The sequence below is a fragment of the Rhineura floridana genome, chromosome 14, assembly GCF_030035675.1.
Source record: "Rhineura floridana isolate rRhiFlo1 chromosome 14, rRhiFlo1.hap2, whole genome shotgun sequence".
NCBI lineage: Eukaryota > Metazoa > Chordata > Lepidosauria > Squamata > Rhineuridae > Rhineura > Rhineura floridana.
The window spans coordinates 25,051,625-25,073,357 of record NC_084493.1 but is presented as its reverse complement, the minus strand read 5'-3'; the positions used below and the strand labels follow the sequence as shown (position 1 = coordinate 25,073,357).

The 21,733-nt window shown below is 43.8% G+C and overlaps 1 protein-coding gene and 1 pseudogene across 1 annotated transcript in view; both read right to left on the bottom strand.

The window, feature by feature from the left end:
• The window catches only part of LOC133370004 (golgin subfamily A member 6-like protein 22), a 67,693-nt gene that overhangs the window by 11,609 nt on the left and 34,351 nt on the right, over positions 1-21,733 (bottom strand). Inside the window, exons 11-19 of the mRNA XM_061595869.1 lie at positions 19,396-19,539; positions 17,943-18,068; positions 14,617-14,690; positions 13,377-13,461; positions 10,067-10,217; positions 7,475-7,581; positions 5,917-6,027; positions 2,492-2,608; positions 1,294-1,410 (exon numbers count right to left, since the gene is read on the bottom strand). Of these exons, the coding sequence (XP_061451853.1) occupies positions 1,294-1,410; positions 2,492-2,608; positions 5,917-6,027; positions 7,475-7,581; positions 10,067-10,217; positions 13,377-13,461; positions 14,617-14,690; positions 17,943-18,068; positions 19,396-19,539 (1,032 nt within the window). The remainder of the gene's footprint in view (positions 1-1,293; positions 1,411-2,491; positions 2,609-5,916; positions 6,028-7,474; positions 7,582-10,066; positions 10,218-13,376; positions 13,462-14,616; positions 14,691-17,942; positions 18,069-19,395; positions 19,540-21,733) is intronic.
• On the bottom strand, positions 9,459-9,577 carry LOC133370105 (5S ribosomal RNA; annotated as a pseudogene).

The following is a 21,733-nucleotide window of genomic DNA, read 5'->3' as shown; positions in this document are numbered from 1 at the left end:
GACCCCTCCCAGAGCCACAATTCCCAGCACCCTTAAACTACAGTTCCTAGGATGCTTTGGGGGACACCAGAACTGTTAAGTGGGATAAGACTGCCTTAAATGGATGGTGAGGATGTGACCTCAGAAGGTGGATACAATATTGTGGAGTGCATGCTGATTAATGCCCAATGAGCCTATATCATTCTGGTTTTGCCTAAAGTGACTCCAGATTAGGAATATGCTAGAATTCCATCCAATTTGAATTTGGTACCAAATTTTCCATTCATTCACTTATTCTCTATATAGCAGTTTTCCATGGCTATTTTAGAAAACAGTTTTTTAAAAAAAAAAAAACACCTGCATCTAAAATATTCATATGAAGAATGATATTTTTATTGAGATTTCCCTTAAAATTATCAATATTAATATCAATATTTTGGGGAGGGGAAAACGGATCAGTAAAAGCAGTGGATAGCAGACAAAGAATGAACTTGAATCGATACCAGCCTGTTAGGTCAACACAATGCTTTCGAACCAGCACAGGTCAAAGGATCCCATCCCTACTCCCAATAGGGTTTGTTTGTTTAAATTCTCTTTAACCTGTTTTTCAGATAAGTTTTCACAAGTGGCTAAAGTTAAGAACCAAACAAAATATAAACAGAAATAAAATACAACATTAAAAAGTAAAAGCAGACAGCAGCATCAACCATTGGCAAGAGGGGTGGGAACTGCAGTAAAAAAAGCAAATGATAAAACCAGCAGATTTGGTCAAAAATGCCCTCTGGAATAAAGAAATATTCAAACAAAGCTTTAAAATGGGGAGCATATTGGACTTCCCTAGAGACAGAATTCCACAATGGTGGTGCCAACACTAATAAGGCCATGTCCCTGACATCCACCAAACGAATATTAGGTAAGGACAGGGTCTCTGATGCTAATCTTAAGGATAGAGCAGGTTCATATAGACAAATTTGGTCTTTATGATAACCTGGTCCCAGATTTTGATTTAAAACATTAAGATCTTTTTATGGCTGTGGATGATTGTCTGGAATGGCAATTCACCTGCAGGGGCTGAAAGGTTGTATGAGCAACACAGGAGTCAGAACAGAAAGAGACAGGACTGATGGGACTGGAGTCCCACAACATCTGGGGGGCCACAGGTTCCCTCCCCCATATTAAGGTAGGATTGCTGGAGCACAAGAACTGGCATCCTTCTCCTTTTCCCAGGATTCATCCTGTAAGGAGCTGGATGGTGGATTTGCAAAGTGGTCCCTCTGAATGGCCCTTTCCTGCTTACAGTGGGAGATGCCTTACTGTTTCTGTTTTCTCTTTCAACTGCTTGTGGAGACTCTGTGCTTCTCCAGCAATGCCAGGAATGTCTAGGAATTCTGGCTGACCTCCTTCAGGAAGCCTGACCGGTTCACTTATAGCCTGTAGGAGACACACAAAAAAGACACCCTAGAAATTCAAGAAGCTTGTGGCACCACATTCTCTTTGGATCATACATGCACCTGGCTGACTGCGACCCAACCAGTGAGTATTCCCCTAGATCGGTGCAGCAACAACACTCTAGGCTCCGTGCTGAGTCTCATTTTCCTGACACCTTCTCATTGGGATGGTAGCAGAGGCATGAAGGTACCAGGGGGAGGGGGCACGCAGAGGAAGTCCAAGGGCTGCATACAGCTCACAAGCCTTAAATTGCCCACATCTGTCTTCAACTCTGAGGATCTCCCCTGAAAAGGTACATTCAGACTGAAGCTCCTTACATACCTGTTTCACTGACCTAAAAACAGTGGTGCACTGGAAGTGATATGATAATGCCTTCGTTATCCTGAAAGCATGAACGCTTCCCCTCCCAGTCCTGGGTAGGATGGAAGGATTAGACAATTTCGGTTCTCTCAGTTTCTCATTTTTCTAATCTTACATTCAGTTCTCCACATTTCTGCAGCAATTTGCAATTTTTTTTAAAAAAAATCCTCATGAAAATTCGCCAGCATTTTAGGGTGAATTTCTCCTACTAAACACATTTCTGTATGCAGTTTTGACTAACGTACATATTTTTGCAAGCCATTTCTCCTAATGTATTGTTGTATGTTACTTTCTCTAATATATTCATTTTTAGGCACACTTTCTCCTAACATATGCATATTTGTAAACATTGTTTGGTTGGAGAACTGCATCACAAAATTTGGAAAAGTGCAAAATTTGAAGGATGGCTGTGTTTTGAGTCTCATACTGTTCCAGAAATTGCAGATTTGATAGATTTGACTTGAAATGCGAACTGAATTGAAATTCTCACCCATCCCTACTCAGAATAGACCCAATGAACTTAATAGGCATGGCTAGTTTAGTTTTATTCATTTTAGTGAGTCTACTCTGAGTAGAACCTAGGTAAATACTACCCTTATAGGTCCCTCATCTAACCAGTGTTAACTTCAGGCAGGCAGGGGCCATAACAGGAAGCAACTCAACAGGTGACCAATCAGAGATGGAAGAAAGTAGATGTTTTTACCAGCAACCCTTGCGACTTGAGAGGCGCCACCAGACTTTCTTCCTTGGGTCGTCCAGGATGCTTCCTGTATCCTGCCTGCTGCTGTTGCTGCTGCTTCTGTTTGAAAAGTCCCTTCAGCTGTTTGCAGAGCAGAAACAACTTTTAGCTACACCCCAGTCTGCCTATGTGGGATTCCCAAGGTTATGCTGGGTTAGCTAATCTGACTTGGATGCAATATTTTAGCTGGGTGATGGTGTATCCTGAGTTTCCACCCCCCACCTCAGCAACAGTCCCAAGACCCCACCCCACCCCCAATGACCATTCTATGATGATTTGTGCCCATGATGGTATCAGGGCAGTTATACCTTATCCTGGTGCTTCCAATACTACTTGCACCTGCAAAACTTTCAAGGCAGACATACTGCTTTGTTTCCATTGAGTGCATATCCTGTAACTTTCTGCTGAAATCCTGTAATTATATCCTGTAAAGGGGGTTGGACTTGATGGCCTTATAGCCCCCTTCCAACTCTACTATTCTATGAATTTTTTATAGCACAAATGTTCTGGTTTATTTTCTGTCCCACTGTTGTTGCACCATAGCATTAGAAGAGTGATCCTTCAGATGCCAATAATGCAATAACATTGGAGACACATTGCAGAACATCTAATAAAGCCAATGATGAGTGGAGAGTCCAGTATAAATCCATCACTAATGCACTATGATTGCATCAGTGACATGTTGCAGAATACAGCCCAAGTCTGGAAGAGCCCCTAAACAAAAACACATTGCTAAATCTTTATAATATACTGAGGGTCTCTTCAGACTGTCAGTATCTTCCAGGAGAGATTCAAGCAGATGCCAGAATGTTAGATTTGTGCAACTAAAGTGGATGAAAGCACTCTGTTGCCTTAGTGCAACAAATCCACTTTAAAAATTGATTTTTTTGCTGTCAGAAAACTGACGGGCAAAGGCAGAGAAAAGCATGGGATGAATGTATGATTACATGGGGAAGACATGTAAAAACCCTGCAAGCAAAATCAGGATGAATGCAGGGTGATGCTCATGATCACATCACTTCCCCATAAACAAATCAGGACAAATGCTTAATAAAGAGCAGGCATAGGCTAACCACTGCATAAGCTTTGTGCAAGCAAATCAGGATCAATGCTGAATGAACAGGTCACACGGAAGAAATTCCTTCTGTGGTGCAGGAGCAGAGTTTTCCTTGACAAGAGAGGTTTAACTTACTTTTCACATTTCTGGCATCTGTGCAATGTCACGTCAGCCGGTATTATACTAGCTCAAACATTCATTTTGTTTGTGTGGTTTGATAGCATCACGGAGTGTGAAATTTCACACCAACCTGACAGGCGGGTGCTTAACCTTTCCTATGCAATGGTACGGTTAAGCCATTTCAGAGTCTGGGCTTAATGATCTGTCTTATGCTTCCCAATTTCCCCTTCTCAGATGGTCATATGGACCACTTCACTTGCTACAAAACACAGTAAATCAACCCTGCCACTGAGTTGTATTTTATTCATTGAGGTATTGATATATTGTCCTCTCATGACATTTCAAGGTAGTATACAGCAATATAAAAACATTTTTAAAAACCATTGAAAGCAGTACAAAACAGTAATTAAAATGACTGGCTACTCAAGAGACATTTTAAACATCTACATAGGCCTGTTGGCACAAAAAGGGCTTCAAGAGACACCTGAAAGTCAAAAGCGAGGATGCCTGCTGAAGCTCTACTGGAAGAGTGTTCCACAGCATGGGATCAGTGATGCTAAATGCTGGATTTCTAGTTGAAGCCAGTTGGGCCTCTGTAACACAGGGGGCAACTAACAGCGCTCCTCTGGATGATCTCAGTGATCAGGGTGGGCAGGGCCGGCCCCAGGTTATAACGGGGCCCTTGGGCATCAGCTTGCCCCGAGCCCTGGTGTGTGCATGTGTGTGCACGCAGGGGGGGCACCTACCTGTCTCCGCTCCCCTTCCCCCCACACCCCCCATCTACCTGTCTCCGCTTCCCCTTCCCCTGGAGCTACAAGGGCCCCTCCGCTCCCCTTTCGTGATCCGTGGCAACAGCTGCAGATGGTGGCAGGGGCTTCAGCACCTTAGGGAAACCGTGTCCACCATCTTCATTAAGGGCAATGCTAAAAGGCAGGAGACAGGTAGGTGGGGCGAGCGAATGGTGGGCAGGCGGAAGCTCCTGCCCTGTGATCTGCAGCTATTGCCACGGATTGTGGAAGGGGAGCAGAGGGGCCTCTCAGGGGCCCCTGTAGCTCCAGGGGCCCTCAGGCCAGTGCCCCACCTGGCTGCCCTTTAGAACCGGCCCTGAGGGTGGGATATAAGGGCTCAGATGGTCCTTAACGTACCCTGGATCCCAAGTTGTTGATATGCAGGGCTTTGCATATCAAGACAAGAGCCTTGAACTTGGCCCAGGAGCACATGGGCAGCCAGTGCACGTTTTAGCAGAGCTGTCACAAAGCTGCCAAGCATCTGCTCCCATCAGCAGCCTAGCCGCTACATTCTGTACCAGCTGGAGCTTCCAAACCAGGCCTTATGAGCTGATCATGTTTCAAATCAGTAAACAAAGGCAACAACCACTCCTTAAGGTATCCTGGACCCAAGCAGAGGTCACTTTGAAAGAAGGGGGCCAGAAGGAAAATGAAAGAGTCCCAGGAAGACTACATCGCAAGACCATACCAAAGAGGCTGGCACTACAATGGCTTTTAAACGAAAAATAACTCAGTGCTACTAGAGCACTTCCTTTGCATGCAGGAATCCCAGCTTTAGTCCCTGGAATGCTGGGTAACACCCTGCCTGAAATTCTAGAGAGCTGCTGCCAGTCAGTATGGTCAATACTGGGCATTGTTGTTGTTGTTATGTGCCTTCAAGCTGATTTCGACTTATGGCGACCCTATGAATCAGTGACCTCCAATAGCATCTGTTATAAACCACCTTGTTCAGATCTTGTAAGTTCAGATCTGTGGCTTCCTTTACGGGATCAATCCATCTCTCGTTTGGCCTTCCTCTTTTTCTACTCCCTTCTGATTTTCACAGCATTATTGTCTTTTCTAGTGAATCATGCCAATAGCCTGATCTGGTACAAAGGTAGCTTTTTATAATCCTTTGCTAACCTGGTGCCTTCCAGAAGCTTTGGACTACAACTCCCATCAGCTGGAGGGCACCACATTAGCAAACGTGGCTCACAGTTCTAAAAATGAAGCAAGTCTGATTCAAAACAGCACACAGCAGATTAATGCTGGTACTTTGTAGAAAGGCTCTTGCACATCGTACACACATCATGCGAGGCTCACATGATGGTGTTCCCTTCAGCCTTGGCCATGGCCCACTCTCTTCAAAGAGGTGTGAAGGATATGATGAGTCAGGGAGAAAGATGCAAAGGCACATGGGCGCGATGGTGATGCTGCCACCTTACCTGCTCGGTCACCAGCTGATGCTGCTGTTTCAGGCTCTCCTGATCTCCCTGGGGGCTCCTGATGACTTTTGCATCGGAGTCGCAACTCCGGTCCTGGAGGAGGAAACGGACCTACGTGGGTAGAAAGGCCTGATGATAACAAGGCCCCGTTTGTCACTTTCATGGCTCTTTGCCTCTGCAGGTAGCAGGTGAACATAAGCCGGGGGGCTTTCTGTGAGACTAGCAGTGTACCAAAGGCCACAGCAACTATTCGAAGCACCTGCAATGCCCTTCACAGCACACTATGACAGATCTCTGCACCGCCCTCGCCTTCTTAACGCCCTTGATGACAACCTGAGGGAATCCATGTAGGCCCAATGCAGCCTGGCTTAACAGCTTGGTAAAGTGCCCTGTCTCAGAGAGGGTGACATTTCCCTGTTCTCTACGCATGAGGGTTCAAAATCCCATGGTGGAAAGGAATTCCTTCTTATCCAAGACCATCCCAGTGTATCAGGCCTCCACTTTAATTCAGAAGGGGTTGTCTGAAACTTATCCTTGCTGGATCCCCAACCCCTGTTCAGTAGTATAGCACAGGCCCTGCATGCAGGCCCCAGGTTCAATCCCCAAGCTCTCCAGTTACAAGCAGCCATGGGAATGGTCTCCATCTAAGGCTCTGTGGCCTGCCAGATGTTGTTGGACCCCAGCTCCCATCAGCCACAGCCAGCATGGCCAAAAGTCAGGGATAATGGGAGCCATAGCCCAAGAGCATCTGGAGGGCCACAGGTTTAGAAAGGCAAATGGTCTGACTTGGTATAAGGCAACGGAATATGTTCAGTTCCAACATGGCAGCACACGTCTGGCCAAATTATTTCTTGTAAGGACAGACAGCAATGGTGCCCCCACCCCACAGCAAGTCCATCCGCCTTGCCTATTATTAAATAATAGGGGGGTAGTAGAGGATATCGACCCACCCTATCCCTGTGACTAATTTGTTTTAACTGCTTTTAATACTGAATTTTAAAACACCTTAACCCACGCTGGGACCTGCTGGTAAAGGACAGGAAAGAATTATTATCATTATTGGTGTTGGACCAGAATTTGTGGCATCACATTAAGGATAGAAAGTGGGGCTGAGCTCTAATGCCCATTTTGCCTCCTCGTTCATAGGTGGCAAAATGGGAAGGGGCTTTGGGGCAATAGGGATGGGGAACAAACAAGCTGAAATGGCAGGAGGGATTTCCAGAGGGAGTGGAGGCAGCAGTGTGAGTTTCTTCCCATCAGCTGCCATTTCCTCCAAATCTTCCCAGACATCTCCTGGAAATGATGCTATGCAATGATGCAGCATCATTCCCAGGGGATTCTGGGGGGAAAATGGAGGTTAGCAGTTGCCAGGAAGAGCTTGCACTGCTGCCGCCAGTAAGTCCCAAATAGCAAAGGAAGATTTAGCCCCTCTTCTTACTCTTCTCACTCTGCCATTTTCAAGCTGAAAGGTGTCGTCCAAGAACGTTCATCTTATTAACAGTTTCTGCTCCAGATGCTCTTACTTGATAACAAAGAAAGGCCTTCCATCATTCCTTACCGGAGTGGATATCAGAATTTCACTCCCCTTCAAGAAGTCCCGCACCTGACACAGGTAGGCCAAGGCTGACTCCTCCTCTTGTTCTCCTGATCTTTTTTCCATATAGTCTGCAGAGAAACCATGAACCAGAAAGTCTGAAGGTGCTGGGGAGAAACAGCCACTGACACCAAGTGCAAATATCCTCCCAAACGCAGCCTTTGTATTCTATGGCTGAGTTAAAGAAAGGTGGACAGTTTTATTGCACAATAGGAATAAATGTGATAGGAAATACCACTAAAAACAGATTTTAAAAATGAGGGCTTCAATGTTAAATCAGTTAACCAATTTAAAAAGCCTTTCTATAGACTCAAAGGTCATCCTGCTTTGTTTCCTTTTTCATACTTAGGGAAGTTGAAGAATTCAGTCAGAAACAGAAACAGGAGCTGAGATTGCCACAATTTGCATGTTCATCAGAGGTCAGAAATGGAAATCATGCAAGCAAATACGAGCAATATTCACTATTGCAGATTTTTTAGTCCACAAATGTTATGTAAATAATTATTTTCTATATTGCTTTTGACGATTCCCTTCCAGTGAAATACACTGAAACTGATTACATAATTAATTGCATTAGCTTTGGCCTTAGCAAAAAGCAAGGCAAACAATGTAGGTTTTAGTGGAAGCCAAACTGTAGTGGAACGGAAGCAGCGCTGATTGCAGTGAATGCAGGAGGGATGGAAATTGCTGCCTTCCTATATACCTAGATACTGTGTTTCAATTTCTTGACTTAACATTATGTCTTTGTTTATGTTGACAAGGGAGATCTGCAACAAAATGTTGCACTGTGGAGTACTCCTATTCCAGATACTCCATTCCATTCTTTCTGCCCCCTGGTTTTCTGCTGCAGTGATGGCAGAAAAAAATGGCCGTGCCACAGGGCCCAAGTGGTGTTGTTTTTTTAAAAAATAAAACCAGGCAGCACCAAAGGGGCAGCACAAGGCGGGGGGGGGGCTCAAGGCATTTTGCTCAGTCCCCCACAGACAGGGTGGTGCCTCTACAAAGATTAACACTCTGCCAGGAGCTAATGGAACCCCCCAAGGCCAGGATGCTTTAGCCCTGTTGAGGCAGACTCACTCACTGGGGAGCTGGAGGCTTGTCCTGCTGAGGAGCTGCATAATATTTCTGAGTTTTTAATCACCTTGTATAAGCCATGCTGTGACTCTTTTTGCCCTGAAGAGTACAGTATAAATGCTCTAAATAAAATACGTTGAATGCATGGTTAATTAGCCAGTGCTACAGACAAGGAATCCTGTTACTTTGACTATTTGCAAAGAAGCAACTCTGAAGCATCCAGCACCTTGGTGGATTAGAGGAATATTTGGACCCAGCAGACTACAAAATTTGCAAGCGAAAATTAACTTTTTTTTCTTTTTTGACTCAGAGGGACTGTTGATCACATTGCTTACGGTTTAAGCAAGTTTCTTATGCATCTTTCGCGGGCACTTGCTGCATTCTGTATAATTAGGGGTCCAACTAAATAATTCTTTTCACCTTAATCATGGATGGGGAACTAGTGGCCCACCTAATGCTGTTGAACTACAACTCCCATCATCCCTGGCCACTGACCATACTTGCTGGGCCTGATGGGAGTTGGAGTCCACCTGCCAGGCCACAGTACCCAGTCGCTACCTTAAATCTTTGCAAGCTATATTCGTAATAAGCCTCATAAGATCCACACAGGAAGAGGTACATAGATGCCCATCCTGCACGCACGCACCACACTTGCTTCAGGAAAGTAAATGTGTCAGGAGACAAGTGCTTGCTTATCTTTTTCCCTGATACAGTAGCTTTCCATGAACAGAGATGTTCTTGAAATCAGTTGCTGTTGTTATATGCCTTCAAGTCGATTACGACTTATGGCGACCCTATGAATCTTTTTTGGATATATTCATAGGGTTTTCATGGTCAGAGGTATTCAGAGGTGGTTTAGCATTGCCTTTCTCTAAGCCTACGGCATCCGGTATTCCCAAGCGCTCTCCTATCCAATTACTAACTGGGCCTGACACTGCTTTGCTTCCGAGATCAGACGAGATCAGGCGTGTTCAGAGTGGTATGGCCGCAGGCTGAAATCAGTTATTACGTATTATTTTATTTTATCATCATGTATCATTTATTATTTACAAAAAGACTTAAAACATATTACCAGCTTCTCCAGCAGGGATGGAGAACCTCAGACTCAGGGGCCAAATGAAGCCCTCTCTGGCCCTTGGGACTCTCCCCAGGCTGGACACACCTCTCCCAGCCACGTCCCCTAGTGGCCCTGCTTTGCACCCTCCTTGAGTGTTTTTCCCTGGCCGGAATGTGTCCTAGAACTCTAATTAAGCCTTTTGCTTTTTCTGGATGGAGGACAGAGAGGGGTTTGCAGAAACTAGCCTACTCTGCAAGGGTAAAATTTGCATTAATTGTTCCACCCACTTTTTCCTCTGGTCCTGCCCACCACTGACATGTGGCCCCGGGGAGTTTGCCCAGAAGGGAATGAGGCCCTCAGGCTGAAAAGGGTATTGAGCTCAAGACCACAAAAGGAGTCAGGAGACAGAGCAGACAAAGGCTTACTTTGAATAAACTGATTGAGCTGGGACAGAGCGGCACAGCAGCGAGGACACATCACGCGGGGCTTGCCGTCCTCTTTGGTCATGCAGCCTTTCTTCTGCATTTCTGGGGGCTTGGAAGATGCATTCCGTTTCACATCTTCCATTTCTGCCAGCTGCAAATGCAGGGGGGGAGGCAGATATTTCAGTCAGATGCACCTCCAGCTATGTAGCTATTATTATTATTATTATTATTACTACTACATTTGTATACCGCCCCATAGCCGAAGCTCTCTGGGCAGTTTACAACAACTAAAAACATTAAAAACAAATATGCAAATATACAAATTTAAAAACACATACAAAAAAACAATTTAAAAACACATACTAAAATGCCTGGGAGAAGAGGAAAGTCTTGACCTGGTGCCGAAAAGATAACAGTGTTGGCGCCAGGCGCACCTCATCACATATTACGGATGGGGGCAACATTTGGCGCTTAATCTACACTTCCTGAAACAATAAGTTGTTTCAGTTCTGGCTCTCCATCTGACCAATGCTCTCCCCAGTGAAATCCATGGGGCGTGTTTGCTGAGATGTTTTCAGCCCCAGGTAAAGACTTGCTTTGTTCCCAAGGCTTTTGATAGACTGAGCTGATTTTGTTCTGCTGTTAGTCTACTGTCAAAGCTTCTTTTGTTGGTTTTGTGTGTGTGCGTGCATGTGTGTGAATTGTAGGTGTTTGTATAAGAAGGTTTTATATGCATTTTGACAGTATAATTGTATAATATATTGATGTTTATGTTTTTAAAAGCGTCACTTGGAGACCTTTAAGGCTAACAAATGATTAAATAAGCCTAATGAATCATCACCATTGGATCAAAGCACATATATCCTTTGAAATTCACACTTCCACAAATTTATAATGCATTCTTCTCCAAACCAAAATATACTGTATGTGCAAAAATGTGCATATATTACAGGGAAACGGTGCATAAAAATGAATGCACAAGTAAAAATAACATACAAAAATGTATTATACTAGGGAAAATTGCTTGAGAAAATGTATATATTGGGCAAAAACATGCTGAAACCCTTATTCCCCCTCAGAGAACTACAATTCCCGAAGTAGTTTAAAAGTCAATCCCTCTTCCCAGGGAGCTCTGGGAAATGTAGTTCTCTGAAGGAAATAGGGTCTCCTAACAACTCTCACCACCCTTAACAAACTACAATTCCCAAGATTTTTGGGGAGGGGAAGCCATGACCATTTACAATAGGATAAGGTTGAGGAAAGGTTGAAAGAACTTGGCATGTTCAGTCTGGTGAAGAGAAGGCTGAGGGGTGACATGATTGCACTCTTTAAGTACCTGAAGGGCTGTCACATAGTGGAGGGTACAGATTTGTTCTCTGCTGCCCCAGAGGGTAGGACTAGGTCTAATGGTTTTAAGTTGCAGGAGAGTAGATTCAGATTGGACATTAGAAGGAACTTCTTGACAGTAAGGGCAGTTCGGCAATGGAACCGACTGCCTAGGGAGGTGGTGGGATCCCCTTCGCTGGATGTCTTCAAGCAGAGGCTGGACAGCTATCTGCGGGAGATGCTCTAGCTGTGGATTTCCTGCTGTGAGCAGGGGGTTGGACTCGATGGCCTACAAGGCCCCTTCCAACTCTATGATTCTATAAAACTGCTTTAAATGTATAATGCAGACGGGGCCTTAGTACTGTGTGTCCTTAAGGACCAGACTACACACTGTAGCTGCTTTATGCAGAGACTGCTTTAAATTGCTTTGCATGACAGCTGTTATCATCTGGTGCAAGCTGGAGCAGGTCACTACCCACGAGTGTTCCTTATCATGCCATGGCAAAATTATTATTATTATTATCATTATTACATTTTTTGCCAAGCGCAGATGGTAGGTCTTAAGCTGCCCTGCCTTGTCCTCAAAACAGCTTTCTCTTCCACTGTCAGTACGGACAGAGCTAAAACACCAAAACACAAGAGCCCCATTGGTCAGATGGGAGATCCATCTGGTCCAGCATCCTGTTTCCTCCAGCGGCCAATCAGATGCTTTTGGGAAGCCCATATTCAGGCCTTAAAATCCATAGCCCTCTCTAGCTATTGCTTCCCCCAGAAATCCAGAGGTAGACTGCCCCAGAAACTGGAGGCTCCAGCCTTAGCTATCATGGTGAAGATCTACAGTGATGGCTGTCAACTTGGATGCCTTTAAAAGAGGATTAGGCAAATCCATGGAGCATGAGGCTATCAGTGGCTACTAACCATAATGGCTATGTTCTACCTCCACTGTCGGAGGTAGTATGCATCTGAATACCTGTTGCAGGAAACTACAGGAAGGGAGAGTGCTGTTGTACTCATGTCCTGCTTGTGGGTTTCCCAGAAGCATCTGGCTGGCCACAGTGAGAACAAGATATTGGATAATTTATTTATAAAAGTATGTATAAGCCACACTTCCATAGAAGTCCATCAAGGCACCTTACAACATACAAAAACATTATAAAATTAAGAGCCAATAAAAACATAATTAAAAACAATAATAAAAGCATTAACAAATACTGCATTGGTTGAAATAAAAAAATCATGTGAAAAGGCCTGTCTAAAAAGAGCGGTTTTCAAGAGACCCTTGAAGGAAAGAAGGGATTGTTCCTGCCCAGCCTCTGTTGGTAGGGAGTTTCACAGGACCTACCCACTAAAGGCTCAGTCCCTGGTAGAGACCAACCAAACCACAGGGGCCATGTAGGGAACCACCAGTAGTGCCCCACAGAAGATCTCAGTGATCGAGATGGAGCATAGGTAGTCAGGAAGTCTCTAATTAAGCTAATATCCCACTATTCCTCCCAGAGGAGCCTAGGGCAGCAAAGAAAACAGAACAATTTAGCAAGAAAAAGAAAACATACTAAAAACGGTTTAAAAATTCCAAACCATGATTACAGTTAAAAACATTCTAAAACACAGTTAAAAACACTTTTTCATCAGTGATCTTCGGGTGCTGGGAACAGTTTCTTTCACGCATCAAATGCCTGGGTCAGCAGGAATGTTTTTAAATTCCTCCTGAAAGTCATTAGTGATGGAAACAGACACTGGAGAGGACATTCCACAAACGGGGAGCCACCATTGAAATGGCTCTGCCATGGGTCAGAATCAACTGGGCAGTGCTGATGACTAGATGGGCCACTGGCCTGATCCAGCAGAGCTCTTCTTAAGGCTTTATGATAGACCCTGACTTTATCGAGTCCTATCTAAGAACAGCTGGGCTGGATCAGACCGAGAGTGTACCTAGTCCAGCCTTCTGCTTTCCACAAGGGGCAACTAGACTGCCATTTATTACCTTCCGCTGTGATGAAGAAACTTTAATCTCCAGATCCATCTTGTCTGCATCCTTGGCTTGCCTGAGGTGCCTCAAAGCCTGTTCTCTGAAGACACAAGTTTTCTTGAGTGAAACTGCCATCTTTTCCACACGAGCAAGAGCATATATATATATATATATCTGCCTATTCTTATTCATTCTGCCGTGCAGACTTAACACAGCATTCTTCAAAGTCATGCTTCTGTTCTGAGAATATTGCATTTCTCAAAACACAGTACTTTTGCACCTAAGAAAATGTTATTTTTTTCTCAAGTACTATGCCTGTTACTGTTGCCATTGCCATGTGGAACATTGCCACACAAGTTTCATAGGTTGCTTCTATGCTAGGGCCCTTTATCACTGCTGAGGCATTGTTATTCCACCATTACCTGGAAGCAGAATTCAAGTGGTGGTTCCATACAGCACTTAATATTGCATTGTATTATCTATCAATGCCTATCCCCATGGCAAAAATTCATCTATAGTATGAACTCACAAGGCCCCCTGTGCTGTTAATTGAAAGCTTCCTCCTTGTAGATTCTGCCCCTTTTATTGTTTCCTGGCCAGTGTGGATGGGAGACTGGTGATTAATCCCCTTTAATTGCCTGTTAGTCTGCATCTGTTCCCTTCTGCAGGCGCTTTAACTTACTGGTTTACTGTAATGTTTTCTTCTTTCTTTATAGTAAAATAATTAAACAAAACCAGTAACAAAAGTCAGTTGACTAATTACAGGGCAATTCATTACTAATACCCCAGCCACAATTAAGAGGAAGCAGTTACAGGGATAGATTCTGTAAGAAAGAAGCTTTTAAGTAAATACACAGTAGTAGCTAATGGTCTCGATAGCACTTTGTCTATCCACATTGCACAGACTGGAACTGCAATTGCATTTCACCGCGAAAAAGTCACCATAAATAAAAATACAAGAGAAATGACATTAACAAATATTGGCCTGTAGTGATTTGGCAATAATCTAATCACTGGTAGCAACACTAGTCACCTACTGGATATTTCCTACTACGGAAGGAACCGGTGGCCCTCCAGAAGTTGCTGGACTCCAACTCCCATTTGTCCCAACAGGGACAGGAATTATAGGAGTTGTAGTCCAACAAAAGCCATAGGATGCTCTACCCCGATACTATGGCATTCTAAGGGATGAACAATGCAACTCCTCATATGCCAGTATCCTGCAAACTAAAGGATCTTGCCCCAGTTGCCTTACTTCTCAGCCAGCTGCTCTTCCAGAGAAGTAACGAGTTGTTCTAGTCTCTCCTTCTCCAAGATGCATTCTGTGTACTGGAGAGAAATAGGAAGCACAGGTCATGGCAGAACCAGAATCCCAGAGGGATCCATGGTTAGTTTCTGTCCAATCACTTTTGACCATGGTTTCAAGCCATGGCTGGGTGCTGCTAACTATGATTCACAAAAATGCTGGTGCATATATGCAACTCTTACAGCACAAACTTCTACATTACTCAAAAGTAAGCCACGTCAGGTTTAATGGGGTGGACTTGCAGATAAGTGTGTCTTCCCCAATGTGGTGCTTTTTAGAAAGGAGTGTAGAAATAACTGGTCTGTTAAGACTGGTAGTTGAAAGAATAAAGAAACTTAAGGTTTATTACTAGGGTTGCCAGGTTCCTGGTCTGAGACTGATCCTGTATCTTTAGGAGAAGAGAGGGTCAGCCAAGTGCAGGTGTTCTTTCAACCCTGTAATGGGAAAAACCACAAGGTGGAATTCTCCCTCCCCCCTGCACAACTTTTAAAGATACAGACAACCTCTTGGAGGCCGGGCCAGCAACCAAGAGGTCTTCTGTATCTTTAAAAGTTGTGCAGGGAGAAGGGAGAATTCCACCTTGTGGTTTTTCCCATTACAGGGTTGCAAGAACACCTGCACTTGGCTGAGTTTTCTCTTCTTCTAAAGATACAGGATCAGTCTGAGGCCATGAACCTGGCAACCCTATTTATTACTACAAAGAAGTAAAGTTATACATGCTGAAGCAGCCATGTGGCTTCCACTCAGATAGCCATTACTAGTTGAGAACAAAGACAGGAAGAAAAGGGGAGGAGCAAACCCTGCAAAAATAACAAACAGAGAGGAGGAATCAGCAGAGGAATGAATAGATTGCCTTTCTCTTTGCACACACACACACACACACACACACACACACACAGAGAGAGAGAGAGAGAGAGAGAGAGAGAGAGAGAGAGAGAGAGAGAGAGAGAGAGAGAGAGAGAGAGGATCAGGTCACTTGTAGCACCTTTACTTCCAACAGGTCAGAGATAATGGGCTCCTACAGGGAGGAAGGGAGGAATACATATCAAACAAACAAAGAAAGAAACAAAGGGAAATATCTGGACAGCACCAAGTTGGAGAAGCCTAATATATTGTACAGCTGCATACACACCATACATTTAAAGCACACTTAAAGCACATGACATCCCCCAAAGAATTTGCACAGAGCTACCATTCCCAGCACCCTTAAACTACAGTTCCCAGGATTCTTTGGAGGGGAGGGATGTACTTTAAAGGTATGGTGTGTATGCAGCTATAGCCTTAAGCTTAGTTGCCTTTATCTAATGAAATGTACTAATGAAATGGAGGCAACTATAGTGAGAGTGAAGCCACTCCAGAAACTAGATACTTATTTAAAAAATCCAGCAAGCATAGACAGATATTATTTATGCCTAAATAAATAAGAAACCCCCCCCATTTAAATTGAAGAAATATTTGTTTCACAGCACCCACTTTGACTTGACCACACTCCCTGCTGCCATGTGCCCTGCAGATGGTTGGTGAACAGGAGATGCAGCCCACGGGCCAAAAATGGTTCCCTACCCCTTTCATCATTTTCACTTTTCCTTTTCTCTCCTCCCACTGTATCCATCCTGACTGTTCTGTTTTCTTTTACCTTTACTTTTCTTTAACTATCCCGACATACAGGGTAGAAGCCTGCTGAATTGTTGTATATCATTTAAAATTTGTAATGCTATTTTTTTGTTCTATGTATCCCTTTTTTTGAAAAAAAAGACAATTTGAAAAAACACAGTAAAAGTATTATTAATAATATTTTATTTAAATAGGGATGGGGAACAAAGTGTCCTCCAGCAGTTGTTCGACCACAGCTCCCATCAGCCCCAGCCAGCAATGCCAATGGTCAGGAACGACGGGAGTTGTAGTCCAACAACATCTGGAGAGCTACAAGTTCCCCATGCCTGATTTAAATGCCTCCAAAACTAAAAAGGACGTGGGATGCCTACACGGGAGGGGAAGAGGAGCTAATGACCATTCACATCTTGTTATCTTTTGAAAGACAAAAACTGTAACTTAAATCAACCTTAACAACAGAATGCTTAAAAAAGAATTAAGGTACACATTTAATAAACTGAATTAAAAACATAACATGATTGAATATAACTATTTTATAAAACCAGCATGAACTAACTAGTAAACTTCTGCAAATAGCTTCAGATCAATGCCCATACATAATAAAAAAACAAAATGTGGCCAAATGCATTTCAACATATGTCTTCTGATGTCAGCAGATGGGGGCTGATAATTCTGAAATTCAAAGAATTAAAATCCCTGCATAAAAATAATTGATAATCAAATTTTAATATAATGGAATAATGACGACAACAACAAACAATAAAGCAAGGATTTCACTAGTAATACCCATCATTTCGTCATGTCAGCATATTTTGAAAATAATGAATTTCCACCAACATTAAATAGTCCTTATAGGCATATTGCTCTATTTTCAATGCCTTGTCAGTTAGATTAATATAGGCATATTCACTACCAAGCCTACAGGTCAAAAACAACAGTAGAGTTTATCAGCCCCCATATAAAAGGCATTATAGTATCCTTCTTAAACAGCTGATTTATGAAACACAGAGGTACTTACCATGAGAATTTAATGTTTGAATATGTTTTTGCCCTTTGTAGTGTATTCTTATTCGTTACAAGGCTGCTGAGGAAGACATCTGTCAAAATGCTTTTGGCCACATTTTGTATTTTATTAAGTATGGCCATTGATTTGAAGTTATATGCAGAATTTTACTAGTTAGTCCATACTGGCTTTATAAAATATTTATATTAATTCATGTTCTATTTTTTATTCAGTGTATTAAATGTGTACCTTAACTCCTTTTTGAGCATCTTTTGAAAGGCGCCAGGTACTGAAGGTGCCAGTCCTGGAGACAGGCATACAGCCAGTCATGACTGCCCCAGTGTCTCTCTGTAAGGTTGCCTATGGAAGGAGATCTCTGCCCCTCTTGCCTGCCTTCCAAGAGATTTTTTACAGCTAATACTATACAGTAGGGCCCCGCTCATATGGCGGGTTCTGTTCTGGACCGCAACTGTAAAGCGAAATCCGCTGTAAAGCAGAACGCATTGACTAACATTGACAAAAATGGTGCCCGACACCTGAAAAATGCTGTAAAACCGGAACAAGTGCCATAGGAGAGCGGTGCCTTTCTGCAATTGACAACTGCTGTATCAGTGGAACGCTATAAAGCAGAGTGCCGCAAAGTGGGGCCCTACTGTACTTGATTCCTGGTGGATTCCAGTTCCTGCTGCTGCCCTTGCAACTCTGTGTCGCAGGTCTTCAGCATGTCCCAGACCTTCTGCAGTTCCTCTTGCACCAGTTCTGTGTCTACTTTCTTCAAGGTAGGCTAGGATTGCAGAGGGGCAAGAACCAGTAATGATCAAAGTGGATGCTGTATATAGCATTTCTTTTACACCTCATAAAATGTGTGGGTTTACATTTTCCTGTACTTTATCACACCAGCACATGATAAATGCACCCCATTTTTCTATTAAACAATCCGAAGTTTATATGCATTCTCTGACTTTTAACTCAATTACTCAATTTGATCATAGTTGCTATGTCCCACTCTCTGATTATTCAGTCTAATGGAAATGGACTGCCTTCAAGTCGATCCCGACTTATGATGACCCTATGAAGAGGGTTTTCATGGTAAGCGGTATTCAGAGGGGGTTTACCATTGCCTCCCTCTGAGGCTGAGAGGCAGTGACTGGCCCAAGGTCACTCCGTGAGCTTCGTGGCTGTGTGGGGATTCGAACCCTGGTGTCCTAGGTCGTAGTCCAACACTCTACCCAGTACACCACACTGGCTCTGCTTTGAATGAAGGGGGCCTTATTTTTTATGACATGGTGATAGGAGCAGCAGTTAATACATTGATGATTTGTTCTTTATCAACAGAATGTGGTATTTTAATATATCCCAGAAGTATAACCAACTAGTCCCCAAAGTGGATATATAGTATGAACTGAAAAAACATATTGCTTGTCCTACAGGGGCCATACACAGACCACAGCTCAGTGAACCTTTTACTTGCAAACATGGACTCTATCACAGCTGCTACAGTCCTTCTTCAAAGGTCTTGGCTAGTGGCCTCTCACTGGGAAACAAGAAAATAGTAACTAGTCAGCTTTAGCCAGGCTTCTAGAGACACAATGGCCCTTACTCATGTGCCCTCTCAGAGGGCGGTGTAAAGGGTGGCAACATAAAAATGGGCCTTTCAGTGGTGGCTCCGTTTGTGGAATGCCCTCCCCAGGGAAGCACACTTGGCACCATTATTGTCTGTTCTTAGGCGCCAGGGAAATACATCCATATTTACCCAAGCTTAGGGTTTTTAACTGGGAGGGTAGTTCGATAAATTAGTTGCTCTTGTTGTGCTTGTCTTTTAAATGGGATGGATAGGACTTGTTCCTTTTAAATATATTGTCGGATGAGCATTTTAAGTTTTGCTGTTTTTACCTGCTTTTAATGTCCTTGTTCATTTATTTTACTGTGTAAGCTGCTTTGAGGCACTTGAGTGCAAAAATGTGAATTAATATTAATAGTAATAGTAATAGCAATATTAATAGTAATAGCAATAGTAATAGTAATAGTAATAGCAATATTAACAACAACAACAACAATAATAATAGCAGCAGCAGCAAGAGCCTGCAAGAGGTTCCCACAATGTTTCCGACCTCTTTTTCAGGGACAGCGTTGTTCTGGATCCCAGATTGCAGCAGCTGGATTTGGTGCTGCAGGGCCTGGCTGCGGTTCCTTTCCAGTTCTAGCTCCTGTTTACAAGCATCTAGCTGGATCTGAAGGAGCAGAGGCGTTTCCACCTGTCGGGAAGCATTGGCAAAGGGGGCAGCGAGGGAAGTTCCATTAACATGCAATGGGTCGTCATTCCAGCTCATTTGAAAAATCAGTGGGAGATTGGCCTTTTATTTCTTCCACCCAGCAAGAATGACACCCTTTGCCCACAATGGCCTCACAACATCCCAGCACAAAGGACGTAAATGCAGGTGAAGCTGTTTCCCTGGCACAGAGATAAAGAGAAAGGAAAAGCTTCACTCAGTTCCCTTCAGCAGGTCAGGCTGCTGCTAAAGGCACTAGTTCCAGAGTAGGGGGACTTTTTCAGCCTGAGGGCCGCATTCCCTCCTGGACAGCCTTCAGAGGGCCACATGGCACTGGTGGGAGGGGCCAGAGGCAAAAGTGGGCGGAGCAAAGAATGGCAATTTTACATTGGCACAGTAGGCTACTTTCTACACACACTCACACACCCCTCCGTGTCCCCCATCCAGGCAACCAAGAGGCATCATCAGAGTTCAAGTAGCTTGGGGAGAGGATGTGTGTGGTTGAGGAGGGGGTGTAGTGTGATGTTCCTATATTAATGTATATATGGTAAGTGTTGGTTGTTTAGAAGATACATGGTAAGTGGAGTGAAAGAGGAGGGGGAGTGAATGGGCAGTAGAATGCTAGATGATTGGCTGAGTGTTTAAAATGGCTGAACGTATAAAAGGAAGAGTGAGAGTGGAATCTGGGGGTGGATGAGGTGAAACAGAGTGGGTTGCTTGGTGGGGTTTAGAGAGTTGTTTGCCAGGAGAGAGTGGAGAAGGAGGGGGGTGGAGTTCGGATTAGTATTGAGTAAAACCATATGCTTATGTGCCTTAAGAAGAAATCTTGTTAATCTTGTTAGCTTTGTTATCTTTAATAAATACTTAATTTGGTTTACCAAAGGCCTGATCCTTGGCTGGGGTTTCACAGACCAGAAGGGAGGGTAAGGTAATGACCAAGGCTGAAGGGGAACTGTAACAAATGGTGGCAGCGGTGAAGAGAATAACAATACCAGTATTCAGAGTCTCTGGGAATACTAGTATTAGGACGTGACTGGTGGTTGCCTAGCAGGGGGATCTGTTGAGATCTGTGCTAGAGCGGGGAGAGAAACAATAAAAAAGGACAGTCCGGACTGGTGGAGTCCCTGGTGGTGCCTAGTGACAGGCAGTAGCCACGCGCAGGTAGGAACCTGACAGGGAGAGCCAGGGAAGGGTGTCACATGTGGTGGCAGTAGCGGTGGGATACGAACAACAGAGAATCCAGATACGAACAACAGAGAATCCAGATACGAATACTAGAGAATCCCTAACAGTGGTGTGGCAAACAGAAATAACAAAACAAGATTTCTTGTGAGAGTGACTGGCAAAGAGTGTGTGGCAAAGAGTGAGTGAACTCAAACACCATGGCTGAATACATAAAAATGAAAAGAGAGGAGCTGGTGGAGAAGTGCATAACATTCAATTTACCTCACGAGGGTAAAGGGGTAGATGCATTGAGGGTAGCACTTATAGGATTTGCAACTGCCCAGCAAAAACAACCTGTCAGGGAAGAGACCCCAGAAGGATATTTAAGCAATCCCGCTTATATAGAGTACTTGAGAGAGAAGTTAAGATGGGAGGCTGAGGAAAAAGACAAGCAGAGGGAGTTGGAAGCTGAGAGATTGAGGATGGAAGGTGCAGAGAAGGAAAAACAGAGGGATTTGGAAATTGAGAGAATGAGATTGGGGTTTGAGGAGAGGGAGAAGCAACGAGCATTGGATGCTGAATTACAAGTAGAAAAGTTAAAATTTGATAGAGAGAAATTTCACTCTGAGGAGACAAGGAAAGACAGAGATGGAGCAAAAATAAAAATTATTCCAAAGGACTTTGCTGTCTATGAGCCTGGTCAAGATCCTCAAATTTACCTCAGCACCTTTGAAAAAGCAGCTCAGTTGTGGGGGCTACCTGAAGATAAATACATGCAGTATTTATCAAACCTGATTAAAGGGGAATTGGCTGAGGTATACCAATATTTCCCCTCAGACAGGCCCGTCACCTATGCTGAATTCAAAGAAGCAGTGTTTAAAAGATTCAGACTGGGGCCTGATTATTTTAGAAAGCTTTTCAGAAACTGCCAGATACAGACAGGGAGGTCTTTCGTGGAGCTGGGGGCAAAACTGATGGACATATTTGGGAAATGGCTGACAAGTGCAAAAGCTCA